We start from the raw sequence: 15699 nt of genomic DNA on the forward strand, positions 1-15699 counted from the left end.
ATTCAGTAAACAGCTCTTTTGACATCATTTCTCATTTTTTATAAAGACTATTTTTGGCAGTTTTTTTTTTTGGCCTTTATTTAGCAGTCACCATTAAAGAGGCAGAAAGGAAATATGAGAGATAGGAGAGGCATGACATTACATTTACTAATTTGGCAGATCCTTTTATCCAAAGCGAATACATGCAACAAAGGGCGCTGGCCAGAATTGAACCCGGGACATTGTGATTATGTGACATGTGCTGAGACCGTTCAGCTTCCAAAATCTTTGTTTGAATTTATTTCAAAGTCCTGAGCATGACTCCAATCAAGACAGAAGTACCACAAATAGTCTTCTTTCTTTTACATCTGGAAAAAATCAACCTGGCATAACATGAAAGGACAATTCTGGGTTTTATTTTTTATAATTGTAGCCATTTTTATTTAATAAAGATAAGCCACCATGCAAATTTCTGAGTTCCTGAATATTTTTTCAGACATAGAGGTCTCGGGCTGTAGAAGACAACATATTTATTATATTTTATATGACACACATTACCTATACTGAGCTATGCAAGAACATCAGAAATAAAACACTTCATATTTGGCTGAGTGAACAACATTCATTTCTTCGATCATTCGATTTCTTTGGAGCTGAACATCTGCAAGACCAAAGAGGATGTGTGGGAGGAGAAGGCTTAACATCTGGTGATGCTGTTCACTCACTTTTTGAACCCCTGGATTAAAAAGGACAAGTTTTTGAGCAGGGTGGTACGGTGGTGCAGTGGTTGGCACCGTCACCTCACAGCAAATGAAGGTTCTGGGTTTGAACTCCAGTTCTCTGGGTGCTCCAGTTTCCCCCCAGAGTCCGAAGGCATATAGGAATGTGAGTGTGAATGGTTGCTCATCATGATGTCAGCCCTGCGATAGACCTCGAACCCTGTCTCTTTCTACAAGCAGCATGCATTTTCTCAGCTCATGGAAGTGATGCAAGTAAGTTAACTGGCACGACGCACTCCTGATCTCTACACCCAAGCAGTTAGATGTAAAACAACTCTCATCACACAAGGCTTTTCACACCTCCTCCATAACCCATTTAACTGCCTTATTCCACTGTTAATAAAAACTCTCTGGCCAGAACAAATCTATTTAAAAAGTCTTTCACACCAGCCTCCATTAACATAAACAAGCTACTTGCAAAGAGCCAAACTGCAATTAATTCTATGTGTATGCAAACACACACATATAAAAATATAGTACAGGTATATTTTATGTGCAACATGTGTTCTCAAGTCAGACATTTATTTTAACTGGGAATCCTTTGGTCTATACTTTTAATGCGTTGAATCTGCCATGTAGTGAGTATTTTCTGCATTTGTATTGAGCTTGTCTCCGTGAGTATAAAGTGTAAATATACAAATAACATACATTAAGATACGTTAAGGGGCGACAACAAGGGCCCAACAACAAACCAGAGCAACCCCATAAAAGCTAATTAATTTTTCCACATACAAATATACACAACACATGCTGAGCACACAGAATACAAGTGAATACAAATCAATATAGCAAATCAATATGGCTTACATTCAGACAATACAAGTCCATACAGAGGCTGCTCATACGGAGAAGGACAATTTTTTTTATTTTTTTTATTTTTTTATACATGTGTCATTATGGAGCTCTATACAGTAGCACATACCCCCCCCCACCCCTTCCTCCACCTCCGGTCGTGTTGTTGTGACGCGGGGCATGTCGGGAACGGAAGAGCATCCAGTATGGCGACTTCCACGGGACAAGATGGAAAGGCTGTTTGTTCCTCGAGTGTGGATCTGTTGCTGCACCCTGAGCTGTTGTCTCAAGACTTCATGCGGCTCATTTTAAGTGAGGTGAGTGAAAGCTCCGGGAAAATCGTGGGAAGTGTCGTTCACTGTGGAGATAAATGAAGAATACCATAATGTTAGCATGCCGGCTAAACCTGCAGCAGGTTTCTGAGCATCAGACGCTGATTAATGTTTGTCATGTCGGACAAGGTGAACTGACAGTACTTTGTGTCTGAATCAGAAAAATGTCAGTACCAGAGACTGTGGGAGTCGGGACCGGCTCACAGACCTCTACCTCCGGCATGTCATCCCGCTGCCGCAGAGGACTTTGCCCAACAGCCGCTGGGGAAGGAGGGTGGAGAAGAGCCGAGGGAGGCAGACACCGGCCGGTCACAGGTCAGACGGGTAACCTACACCACAAAAGGGAGATTTCAGCATGAACATTACTGTGTATTAATTGGCAGGCAGTTAGCATTATAGTGATCTCAGCACGTCAGAGCGATACCAACACGTAAAACCTGTATATTCACAAACCATATCCCATAGTTCAGCATAAAATCAGCCATTCTGGTGAGATACTGGATTATCTGTCATACCATGTTAATCCTCAGAGGCACACATATCTCTGTTGTTACTGAAAATGTGGTACTCCATACTATACTGACCAAAAAAATAAGCATTAAGTTTAACTAAGTATGGGCCTCATTCGTTGTGTACGCACAAATTTGCCATTTTATTTAATGGAAAGTTGGGACTGATAAAAACAAACTTGACGGGCGAATGTGTGGGACTGTAGAAACTGGTGAAACAGATGGTCCTTTTTATACTTTTTATTTTACGTCATGATTAATATATTTCCCTTATCACTCTATTCAGGCCAGCAGTGTTGTATTGTGTTTGTGCTTGTTGTTAGAAACCAATTTTTCTGTCCCAACCAAAATCATAATCACTAACATCTGTGATTTATTACTGAACTGTTGGTCATAGTCTGCTCTGCAGCTGACAGTGGTGCTTCCATCAGCTGCTCGCTCATCACCACGTTCACAGGTCTAAGCAGCGCAGGTCAGTGTGTCGGGGCATATAATGCTCACACTCAGTCGAGATCACTTTCTGGAGCACATCAGCACAAATGCCTTTTTAAAGGTCCTGATTCACTATCCCATGCTTAAAAAAAAATCAGAGACTGTATCAAATAACTTCATACAACTGGAGAACAGTGCATTGGTAGATTTTAAAATAATGTTTTGACACACATATTTCATCAAGTTCAGTGAACTCAAGGTCATGCTACCAGGGGCAAAAAGGGCATGTAAAGCACTGGAGACGCTGCAGTGACGGCCAAACTCTGTGCGCGCCTACCCACTTCACAGTAATCCGCTTATTAATATTGATATTAATATTTATGAGGTTCTCGCATCGAGGAATTATGGTTACTTAGTAATTAGTTATAAGTTAATTGTGGAAGTGTAGTGAGTGGAATATGTGTGTGCACATTTTCAAGCTGATTTATAAAGGGGAAATTGGGAAATTGTGTGCACATAAAAGTGTGCACAGTTTTTTAACCCTATTACTTTTTGTTGCATGCCAGTTCTGTCTTTTGTGTGCACGTAAAGGTTTGGTAAGGGATCTTACGCATAGTCCTACAGGTCCCTGCTGGTGTTCAGATGGCTGGAGAGTTACCAGTGTAAAGGGGAGCGATAGGCTACAAGCTCCAGATTCAAGATTCGGGAATACTTTATTGCCATTTTAACATAGTTGATAGGAATTAGGTTTGATGAGATACCCTTACTGTCTTATAGACAGCAATCCAAGCTGCAAATTATATAGGAATTGAAGATTATGGTTATGATACTTTTCAGTTTCTTAAAATAAGGGAGGAAGTTACAAAGATCCTCACAGAATCACCGATGACTCTTTATTCTGTGTCACTCTCATTAATGCCGTAATCATAAAAAAGAAGAAGTTGTTTTCTCTGTGAGATCGCGTCTGCTGGTTGAAGAATGCAGAATGAATGTGAAAGAGACGAGCAAAAACATGAATAAAAATGTTGGTGCTTGATTTAGACAGATTTATGTGGGTGTGCCTGCATCAACTCAAGTGATATAAATAATGCAGAACACAGGTGTGCTGTGCTGTTGACCTGTTCCAAGCAGGTGGGCAGCAGACAGTATAAAACAGTCATTCTTGGCACTAAGACTGCAGTGTGTTACTGGTTTGGCAACTGACCCCTCCTCCCACTTTAACATGCTGCAAGTCTCCGAAATACCAAAGCGGCACAGACGTGGGAATAATCTCAGTGTGTCTCCTCTTGCTGCACACCTGCATGGAAATAGAGCCCCTTACTATCAACAGGAGTTTAATCCATTTGAATGTAAAAAACTGATTATTGTTGTTATTATTGTTTGGTAATTTGTAGTGCGAGTAACGACCACAATAGGAAAAGGCCTCTGATCGTGTTTGATGGCAGTTCCTCTCATTCTGGCCTGCTCAAAGTGAGGAAACCAGAGGGAAGTAGCACAGTGTCAACAGGGATCACTGACAGGTTAAAACCTCCTCCAGCAGGAAACCTGTCCAACCCCATCCGCAAACTATCAGGCAACACCTCTTCCTCATCCATTCATCGCAGCACTGACCCCGCAAACCTCAAACGAGAAGCAAACAGCTCGGTAGGAACCTTTTCTGTCACTTCAGTTATGTGCTGTACTCAAATTTACTGCGCTATTCAAGGAAAATGTGCATATTTGTCAGTCTTGTCAATATAATTATTACAAGCAACACAAAACATTATGTTGCTTGTATTAATCATATTGTATTTAGAGGTTAAATCTTTTGATTCTGTGCAAAAGAGAAAACTTCCAATAGCAAATTATTATAGCAAATTATTATGAATCCATCATTTAATAAATCATTGATATCAATGTATTTATATTACTTGTTGTTTCATCTTTCATCACTCCAGGTTACACCGAAGTCACCAGAGGTGAAGAAAAAGATCCAGCATGTGACATGGCCCTGACTCACAGAGACCTGATGAGAGCTCAGGCTCTCGAAGACTGATCACTCCCTTCCCATCACTGAACACCCAACTGTTGCTGCCCTCTACCTTTGTTCTCCCCATCACAATTTTCACACTAATTGCATCACAGAAAGAGGTGGAAGCCGTTTTACCTGTGTGTCATGGCCACCTCCCTGCTCTCGTTCAGTTCTGGGAGCGGAGAGGATAGGGCGGTGCTCCGAACATCGCCCTGCTTTTGACGTCACAGGCCTCCTCGTAGCTTCCCACAACCTCAAGTGCCCTTACCATCAATGATCTGCAACTCCTGAATGCCATTTAGGAAATTATGGCTGTCCGTATTATGTTTCTGTGAAGGAATTGGTTTTGGTAAAAGGGCCTCAAGTACTGGTTTGCAATGGTTTAAGGGTGAGTTTCTTGGATTGGATATGCTGAAAAAAAAAAAAAAGACTGAAACAGATGCTGAAGAATCTCACAGTCTGAGACCCAGACTGTCAAAGTGCTGGCGTATCCAAGAGGCATTGCGAACATGTTATGTGGCAGTGTTTAACAAATTTCTGCTTTGGTGTGTTCGCTTGAAATTTTGAACAGATGTTATGTATTATTTTTATCCTCGATTAACTTCATTCCACTGAGCTTTATTCGAACCTCAGTGCAGTTTCACGAGTTGTTCAGGGTTTTTAAATATTAGTGTAGTGTGGTAAACATTACACAGAGGAAAAACGATTTTCTTGTACAGCTGGATCATAATCCACTGCTGAGCAGCCATTCTGCCACAGACGAAGCAGGTAATTTACATTCATACATGTAAATATCACATTTTAATGATTCAGGAAAAGAAAGGAATATGGATTAAACAGAATAAAGTCTTGTTGAAGTAGATTTATTTGAAAATTGTGGATAAATTGACTTTGCGGTTGCTGTCTTTGAAACTGACAGAGTTTAGAAACATACAGTAACAGGATTCACAAAGCATTTTGAATCCACTGTCAAATCAAGTGACATATTTGTACAAACAGTTTTTTTTTAAATAAAATGTCCAATACAATGCATCACTTTTGTTGATTTAATTGCAGTAGAAAAGTCAGCAGCTTAGTGGCCCATGTTTGATATGCTGGTATGTTAATATATATTACATAATGTACTTTTAAAGTGAATATTGAGATTAAATGATTAAATAAAGGAAATCTAAATTCCTTTTAAGGGGTTTTGACCCAGCATTCTGCAATATGTTTTAAAATTTTTATTAAATATATATTTTAAATTCCTGCATTTTCAGCTTAAAAGTTGCCAAAAGAAACATTTTGACCTCTTCGTGATGTTTTTTTTGTATTAATATTTCTAAAATTTATGTAATTTCATGCATAGCTACAATTAGCTTTTATAGGAGTGAAGTTGCAATATGAATATTATATTTGTCTAGTTATAGCAGAACTCATTCACAAAACTCAATCTAATTTCAGCACCAAGCTAATCCATGCACAAAGCAGTAATTATTACACGTCAAAGTCTGCATTTATGTCAAAATGCTTACAGTGTCTGCAAACGTGTTGCTCTTTCATAAGCAAATGTCTTTACATTCGTGCTGAGTTATTTTGTTAGTAAAGACTTTTTCTCAAAGAATTAAAATTTAACTTAAACATTTTGAATTCAAATATCACTGTTATTAGTTTGTATTTCATATCGTAAAACAATATACATTCATAGTAATGCTTGGTAGTATAGATATGCTCAGATAGTATTTATTGCATGTTTCTCATTCCTTGATCATAGTTATCATCCAATCAGATGTCTCTGTCATCCCTCAGACTGAATTACATGTCCTTGCCACACTCAGGGCACAGGATATCATCACGTTCGGTGAGGAATCCACGCCCCACCAGGGACACAGAGCACTTCTTACAGTTGAAACAGTCATTGTGCCACTGGCGCTCCTCAAAGGAAATGTACTTGCTGCCTCCAAGGCCTGAAAGAGAAAATCAAGCGTAGGTCAAGACATCAGTGAAACGGGAGAGATCATTTTTAGATCCAGGAAGACCAATCATTAGTGGTTACCGCTAATAGGGGTAGTGCAGGAAGCGCACTTCTTGGCATAAAGGTTGCAGAAGCAGTTGAGACAATAAGCAAAGTCGTCTCTAGAGGTAAACCTCTGGCCAGACAGCTGCTGCTTGCAGCTGGTGCACAGGAAGCAGTCCTTGTGCCAGGGCTGGTCACGGTAGGTCACCCCGCCAGTGGTGATGGGCTAATAGGAGAGAATTGTCACACACAGGTGTAAGCACGGTTCTCTGAGTGAAGATGGAGAATGATTTAGTTCTACTTTGAAAATTAGTTACACTTGACTTTACGATATGTGCAATCGGGCATTTCTACCTTCTTGCAGTGCACACACTGCATGGCAAATTGCTTCTCATAGCAGGGCACACAGAAGTTATGGTTGTCCTTAGGGATGAAGCTCTTTGTGCCAATAGGCTGCTGGCATCTCTGGCAGGTAAAGCACGTCTCATGCCAGCTGTTCCCCTTGTGCTCCATCTTCCTGGAGCCTTCAGAGAAACATGGATGGATGGAGAGTAAAGGATGCAAAGAGAACGGAAATAAAATGGAATTAAAGAAACCAAACGTATTTTGGGGTCTAGAAAGAGTAAATATTTAATTATGTTTTTTACATTTAGAACCACGTGTATAATTTGTGGAACTATTTGAACTATCTTAATGGTTCTTTAGTACCATCTAAAGAAATGTTAGCAATTTTCAGAATTGCTCCTTTAGGGTTTGTTATTATCTATTTAGTCCTTAGAGTTCATCATAACGTGATGCACTCATTTGAATGCGTGTGATTGAATCTCAATGTAACAGCCTTGTGGCAATTTGTGAACACAATGAGTGTGCATGCATGCTGATGTCCTTCAGTTATACCTAACTAGTATCCTCCCTGTGTTATTAACCTGTATTATTATCTATATCTCTTGGAGAAACTATAAGGTTGCTTGACCTCATCCCATTGATTCCAACCTTGATATCTCTACCTCTCCTTTTACTCAGGGATAAGGTTTTCAGAACTCAAAAGGACAATCAAACATTGAGGGATAAAGCGATTTTCTGCAAATCAGAAATTGCATTTTTGTTATCTGCTGTGATGGTGCTGGCTCAGCTCAAACCGGTTGCTCGCTTTGTGGTTTTCTTCCCACCTGGCATAATGGTTTTCTTGCAGTCATGGCACTTGGAGGAATACTCATTGGAGTAGCACTCAGTGCAGAGGAGTTGTTCATCCTTGGTGGAGAAGGGCTTGTCCACCAGCGAGCGCTTGCACTGAAAGCACTTGAAACAGTCCTCATGCCAGTGACGGTCCTTGTAGGACAGATCCTACAAGAACATCAGAGGGACAGTTAGAATAAGGCTGGTGTTCATGTTGTTTAGTTTTCACGGCAGAAACCCACAGACAGAGCATGTTAGTCTTCATAGGTACAAACCCTGGTGTTGCAGCCAATAGGCTTCTTGCACTCCTCACAGGTGTTGGAATACAGGCTCTCATAACATTTCACACAGTAGGGATTTTCCTCTCTGAGAACATACTTCTTCCCAAACAGGGACTCCTTGCAGTAATGACAGTCGTAGCGCTCAGTCATCTTGACCCAGGGTCACTCACCTGAGAGAGAGAGAGAGAGAGAGAGAGAGAGAGGGAAGAACAAAGATGCAGAGATAGAGAGTGAAGGGGAACATGTCCTGTTAAACAGCATGGAGGCTGAGCAAAACTTTAACATATGAAACAGCTTTATCTGGATGATTACAAAAGATTTTCCACATCCTGCTACCAAAACAATAGTATGTCTTGTAGACAGTTTTGTCTTTTTGCTACTTTTTCAAAATACATCTTTGCAGTGACACTGACACTCAGCAGAGATCAATTTCCCAGAGATTGTAAATTCCTAGCAATAAATGTTTTCCAGGACACAGTATCAGCATTCAGTATCAAGACCCTTTACGTTACAGGGGTTTTCCAGGTAGCATTTTTCCCCCTTTCATCTCCCCGTCCCATCTCTTAGCAGTCCCTTTATTTTCTTCTCCATGTCAGAGGCAGAAGGTGACAGATGAGGAGGATATAAATAACTCCTATCAGTCCTGCTTAGAGACAGTCAACTTTTGAACTGATGCATACCAACACCCACCATGCCACCATTCACTGACCCATCCATCACCTCACCTCCAGCTGTCAGCACCAGATCACAGTATCCCTTGTCATCGTCGGAGTGTGTACGTGAGTGAGTGTGTGTGTCCGTATAAGTAGGTTTGAATGGCACTTGTAATAATGACTACTCACAATCTGCAGCTGTTGGTGGTCTGGCTGTTAAGCCCTCTGGTTATCCCACCTGTGCCTAAATACTCGTACTCTCCGTAGACCAAGGATAGTGTCGGCTATATATTTGAGTGTGTGTGTCTTTGTGAGTGATAAAGATGATGAAGAAAATGAGAAACAACAGAGAGAGAAAGGGTGCAGCTGTCCAGTCTCCCTGTGCATAAAACTTTCAATACAAGCAGGCTTTTTGTTAGCCACTCACGCACATGCTCTACTACTCATGCAACTATGTGCCCACTGATTCCTCAGCACAGTTTTGACTGTATAAGGAGGCTAGGAAAGAAAAGCTGGAAGACTCAAGTTTTATTCGTACTTGTATCTTCACTCCTGTTCACTGTTTGAGTGGCTGTTTTGTTTCTTAATTTCTTGGATTTCTGGTTTTGATCGAACTGCTCTCCTCTGTCGTTATTCCCTTTATCCGGCTGTTTTATCGTCTTTAGACTGTCTGAACGTCTTCCCCTTGATCTATTTGGGCTCTCTGCGTATTCCTGCCTCAGCGGTTCAACATGAGATCTGTGAGTGATTTGTGATGTTCCTGACATTCAAAAGGTTAGAATCCTTTATCTGGTTGAAGTTGAGACGTTTAATCTGCATGTCCTCTCTGCTCTGAGCGTTCTCAACCCCTCCCACATTCCCTCATTGTCTGTTGCTCCAGCCATGACTCACCTAGCTTACATAAGGATTTATCTGACTCCTAAAAATAAAAAAAGGATAATGTGAACTGCCACAAATAAAACCTCTAGCTATTCAGACATGCCATGCAGCTGTTTCCCAGATTCTGGGGTCTCTTTGATGCTTCCCATCTGGGAGTCTCTCTAAACTGAGCTACAGTCAGTTACATGGTAAGTGTTGGACCACTGTGCAGCCTGGTGTATCCCCAGAATGTTCTAGTGCTTAAAGACAACTTGCCTCTCTTTAAAGGTGAGAAACTGCTCATATAATACTGTTTTTATATGACCCATCAACTGTTTGTGCATTCATTGCTTTAAAAGTTTTATTTTTACAATAATCTTAGTTGCGCCGTTAAATTCTTCATTTCAGACTTTTTAAAGATGTACAGGACTGTCTCTCAAATGTTACCCAACCATCTCAAGAAATGCAAACCACTAAGCACTCTCTCTGACAGTGAGACTACTACACAGCAATCCTCTACTCCACCAAAGCAACAGTTCTGGAGGAATTCCTCGTCAACAAAGTAAGTTTGAAAAACAGCCACGAAGAATCACCTTGTAAGCGAATAATGAAATGAAATGATGAATCAATTTAGGTTCTAAATTTAAAATGTGCAGTTACAGTTTGCACTTTAAAAAAGCTGCACATAAAAAACTTTACACGCTACTATATGTACATATATTTACAGGAACCTCTTAAATCCCTCTTGTACTCACACAGCACATCAATCATCACAACAAAATGCTGTGCAGTGCATGAACAAAAGCAAAAGAACAGACCTGTTTACCAAAATAGAAGTCACTACTATGTAATATATTACCTAGTAAGGAGCTGACACCTTCATCAACACAGTGTTGCTGAAGGGAAGTGTGAGGTTGATGAGGAGAGAAGAAAGAAGAGTTGGAAGGTGGAAATTAACTCTGCTAACAGGGGTCAACAAGGGCTGTGCATTTTTTTTCTTTTGGACAAAAATAGATAGTAAAATGATTTAATGAAATAGGAAGTCAGACTGTCAGATCAGGACAGAACATGAGAAGGGGTGGTGGTGGTTAAATAGTGAGGATACTGTGCAGGTGGAAAGGGGGAGAACATGAGCAGGTGGGTGGGGAGGCAGATAGGAGGATGCCAGAGCACAGTGAGCAGCTGTGGCCCAGGGAATGGAAGACATGGTGAATGAAGACCAGCGAAAAGGATGGATAGGTGGAGAGATGGATGAGTGAATGGATGGATAGTGGAGCAGCTGAACAGAGTTGGGTCTTACCTTCCTGTCTGAGGAGTGTGTGCCTGTGCGGAGTCTGTGGCAGACTGAGAGAGGAGGCTCTGGCTCAGCAGTAGTAACTCCTGATTGCATTACTCCACCCATCAGGGGCTAATTGAAAATGGGGGAGGGGCAATGCAGAGGAGGAGGAGGGGGGGGGATTTGGGGGGTATGGGGGGGGTACCAAGGGGGCAGGCAATCTTTTTTGAGATGATCTAAAAATACAGCGGTGCTTCACAGAGATAACCCCGAGTCCCCCTTTCACTCATTCAGTCACCAGTGAGACCATGTGGCCATTTAAGGTCACTCAGTTGTTGTTCATTCGCTCACTCACATACAGGATCTCACGAGCTTGCTTAAATTACACTTTTTATTTCCAGTTTGTTTCTCCCCACAACAGATATGCCATATCATCCCTCCCCATCCTCCTTCCTGCAGAAAAAAAAAACAAGTCAATCTTCTCAACTGTTGTTTTTGTTTCATCAAGTATCCGTGGTTATCATTATCACAATACAGAACACACACATACACAAACACACATTCGCTCTGTTGGGCGACATAATGGCTTAATATTCCTATGGCCTCTGATGCGTGATGGAAAGGATGCCATGGGTCAAATGTCAAAGACTGTTGTCCTGTGAGATTTGTCCCTACTCATGTGTCTCATCTGTCTCTACCTCCCTATATTCCTCCTCACAGGGGAAAACGCATTCATTCCCAAACGTCCAACGTGTTGAATACGGTATCCGGGCCTGGTAATGACAGACACCCACATGGTTTCTAAGAAAATTTTAGCACTATTTTCCGCAACCCCACTCTCTCTTGTTCACACTGCTACACCCCCTCCATCATTTCCAATGCTCTTCTCAATTCTTTCTTTCCTCATCCCACCTCTCTCTCTCTCTTTCTCTCTCTCTCTTTCTCTCTCTCTCTCTCTCTCTCTCTCTCTCTTTCTCTCTCTCTCTCTCTCTCTCTCTCTCCCTTTCTCTGAAACAGGTTTTCCTGACCCGGTGGTCTTTCCAGTGAAAAAATACGTCAGCAGTTTTCCACTAAGATTAAAGTGCTCTATTTGTGGCAAGCCATAAAGAGTTTAGCGCTTTGTGTGTCAGTTTGTGTGTATGTATCTCTGTGTATGCATGTTTTCGTGTTTATATCGGTATTTTTTTGCCATGCTAGCAACATGGATACTGGGTGGTCTACTGCTTTGGTACGGACTAAAATATCTCAACAATTATTTACTGGATTGCCATGAGATTTAAAAAAATTTTTTTTTTTTTTACGTTTTTTGGTTTTGAGTAAAGTGTCTAAACATCTATTGGCTAGATTGTCTTGAAACTTGATACAGATTTTCATGCCTCCCTTAGAATGAGTTGAAATGATTTTGCACAAGTCAAAATTTTAATTTGTCCAGTACTTTACTTCATGACCAGATACCTGCAAAAGTAGTGAGACAGCTGCGTGACTGAGACTCAGCTGCACTGTGTGTTTAGCGCTAACAAACGAATGTTAGCATGGTGAACATGGTATTACATCTGCTAAACATCAGGATGTATGTATTCTAACTTTAGCATTTAACTCAAATCACCACTGTTTTTACATACACGCTCACAGAGCTGTAGACTGATTAGCTGTTGCAAGGATGAGTAGTTAGCAGTTTTCATTTTTTTTAAAAACAATGTTTCTCTTTCAGTTAGTCTCACTCAGCCATTTCAGGTAATCTGATTAATCTTTTATTCCAGTATTTGGCCTGTGGCTCTGCAGCCACAGGCCAAATACTGGACAGGCCTTTGTAGTTTTTACCAACTGAAATTTAAATATAATCACCAGGAAGTGTTCAATTTCTGTTAAACTGTGAGCAATAGCTTAGCAATGTTTTCATGAACGCTACTCTAAACAGGTTTGACATGGGCAGCTGGGAAAAACAGGAAGCTCTGTCATTTGGACATGGGGGAAATTGAAGTCAGATGACAGTTCGCCAGACTGAAGACAGAAGATGTACTAGTTCAGAGGACGTGACTGGGAATAGATTTGATTTGATTACCCTGTCTTTAACAGACTAGTCATCTTTTCCTTCATGTATCTAATGTGCTTTAGTAAAAAAGAAAAAAAAATGTTACCCGTGGAACTCGAGCACATATGTAAATCACATGTTCACCATCCACCCCCTATATTGCCAGTGTATACTTTAAACACTTTACAGTAATACTCTAGCATTTAACATAGGCATTTTCAGTTAACTCAGTTCACTTAATTTCAGACATGTGGTCTAATTTAAACCTCACAGGACAAATCTGTTTCATGACCAATTGAAACATTGCCCAGGACTGGTCGAGCATGCCCTCAGTCCTTGCTCCCCTGCCCCCAGCCTTTGCTTCTTCTCGGCCTTCAGCTGGCACACAGTTATCCCTCCCCCACACTGTACCCTCTGGATCGAGGCCTCCAACTCAGCTGCTAGGGCCAGCGGATAAAGGTGCAGCTGTCTGGGCACTGCAAGGCTATCGTGATGCTAAAGCCTAGTGCTTACTTCTGTTGCAAATGGAAAGGTCAAGCCAGGCAGACCCCATCATCACTAGTGGACCGTTAATCATTAATGCCACAGGAACCAATTGGACTGGAATTTCTCTGGGTCATCCAAGATCCAATACGATCCTCTGGAAGAACTTCACTGACTGCCTGTCAAATTGGTTGAAATGGATCCCAGTGACTGATTTTAAAGAACGTGCAATGTCATAATTAAGGTCTCAAATGGGCAATTAGAACCGATGAAGAGGGAAAGAATCATTTTGGGCTCCCACTGTGGGAATTGGGCATACTTACAGCTTAGCAAGTGTAGAGCAGGAGTCTCCTAGCTCAAGCTGCCATATAGCCTCAATTTGATGTTTAATACTCAGGTATTAAACATAGTGCACATGACTAGATTATCTGCATAAAAGGAAATTAAATAGATGATGAGATCATTATACAATCCTTTCATGCTTCCGGAAATAAGGCTACAGCTAGCAGCTTAGCATAAAGAAGGGGGAAACCGCTAGCTGGCTCTATCCAAAGAGAGATATTTAGGAAGCTACTGCTCCAGACGCGTCTTATTGTTTTTCTAACTTTCCAGCTCAGATTAAACTGTCCACTTCGGAAGTAGGCATGTTTAAATCTAAACTGGGATGGAAAAAAACACAAGCAACCAGGAAGTAGTTTCCCCAATAAAACTGCATTGTGTCATTTTTTGATTCCATTTTTTCTCCAGATAAAACCAAGACAATTTTACATGTTTTTTAGTGAGCTTTAGAGGCAGATTTGTTACCTTTGGACTGAGCCAGGTTAGCTGTTTCCACTCGCTTCCATTCTTGGCTGCTAGTCATAGCCTTATATTTAATGCAATCTTTTATCTAACTCTTTGCCAGAAATGTTGCATTATTGCTTAATAAGATACATTCTGTTATGCATCTGAGGTACTTAATCCACATCATCTGTGTAGGGAGGTAATTCTGTCCAAAAAAAAAAAAATGCTATCATTTTAGGGTAATACTATCTTCTGATATTACTAGTACCGGATATAATTTAAAGTTATAGTAATGTGGTCAGTGGTCAGTGGTATTATTTTTCTGGAGCAATCCACTTCTCCTGCCAAAAGGACAGTGTTATCGCTAATAAACTCAATGAATCAAATTACGCTGAATTTGAAGAAGTAATAGTGCCTTTTCATAGCCCCCTGAGCTCCTTGTGAATGTCCTGAGACCTGGGTGAGACTGCAAAAGTATCTGGGAAAGGAGAGGACTTATCTTTTCCCTTTGCCATTACAGACTACAATCCTTTCATTCCAAACTCAGGATTTTGTGTACAGTTACCGCCTGCCGCCTGCAGCATGTGACTCTTTAAGGTTCACTGTAGCTGCTCTAACAAATAAACTGAGATTTCATTTAAAGCTAAATATCTGTTGTGCCAGCTGGCAATGTAATGATGCATGTGTAACTTAAATAATGACCATAATAAATCATGAAGCCAGACCGAGATGAGTGGGATTACTTTGCATGATATCTGGCCATTTGCAAAGTTGTTTATTGTGTTAACTTGCCTGAAGAGAGTTTAGATCCATTAGTTGAGATCCAGTAGTGGAAGAGGGAGCATCCGCGGACACGGCAAGAGGAAAAAACAAACCTTTTAAAATATAAATTACTCCTGCAATGGCCAAAAATAGTTTTAATAGTTCTCAGGCTTTTCCTTCCCAAATTAACTAAACTGTCTCTGGTTAGTGTGGTGGCTTTGTCACCTGATGTTGAATGTATGACGATGATTAAAAGCCTCCTGTACTCATTTTCACTCTTTCTTCGCTTGCTGCCATCACACTGATGTGGGTCTATATATGACACAGCAAAGCCTCAGTCATTTAGCCTGGTGTTGTGTTTCAAGACTGCTAAATCCCTGAGGAGATTGGTGTGATGTTTCAACCCCAGCAGTCACTGGACACTTTATTTAGATGCTGAAGTTCCTCTTTTCTTTGCGTTCTTTTTGCCCGTGCAAACTCTTCATGCAGTCACACAGACAGTCAGCCTGACACCAATACATACAAAATTACAATGACCTGCTTTCCTCATCTGGATGTTAGTGTG

The 15699-nt window shown here is 40.9% G+C and overlaps 2 protein-coding genes across 6 annotated transcripts; one reads left to right on the top strand and one right to left on the bottom strand.

The window, feature by feature from the left end:
* Positions 1 to 1740: 1740 nt before the first annotated feature.
* Positions 1741 to 5864, top strand: c11h2orf49 (chromosome 11 C2orf49 homolog). Its single transcript, XM_056390110.1, has 4 exons — positions 1741 to 1867; positions 2043 to 2197; positions 4218 to 4467; positions 4761 to 5864. Exons 1-4 carry the CDS (start codon positions 1757 to 1759, stop codon positions 4815 to 4817), a joined length of 573 nt encoding a protein of 190 aa, XP_056246085.1. The 5' UTR covers positions 1741 to 1756; the 3' UTR covers positions 4818 to 5864.
* On the bottom strand, positions 5682 to 15427 carry fhl2a (four and a half LIM domains 2a). Of its 5 annotated transcripts, none has more exons than XM_056390105.1 (6): positions 15360 to 15427; positions 8282 to 8457; positions 8000 to 8174; positions 7185 to 7354; positions 6870 to 7056; positions 5682 to 6780 (listed from the first exon to the last, which is right to left on the bottom strand). In XM_056390105.1, the coding sequence occupies exons 2-6, from the start codon at positions 8435 to 8437 to the stop codon at positions 6629 to 6631; spliced, it is 840 nt and encodes a 279-aa protein (XP_056246080.1). In that variant the 5' UTR covers positions 8438 to 8457; positions 15360 to 15427; the 3' UTR covers positions 5682 to 6628. The 5 variants fall into 5 exon arrangements, with proteins under 5 accessions (XP_056246080.1, XP_056246079.1, XP_056246083.1 ...); XM_056390104.1 differs by having other exon boundaries at positions 15165 to 15420; XM_056390108.1 differs by lacking the exon at positions 15360 to 15427 and adding an exon at positions 11099 to 11156.
* Positions 15428 to 15699: the final 272 nt, after the last annotated feature.

Source organism: Seriola aureovittata, chromosome 11 (assembly GCF_021018895.1).
Source record: "Seriola aureovittata isolate HTS-2021-v1 ecotype China chromosome 11, ASM2101889v1, whole genome shotgun sequence".
Lineage (NCBI taxonomy): Eukaryota > Metazoa > Chordata > Actinopteri > Carangiformes > Carangidae > Seriola > Seriola aureovittata.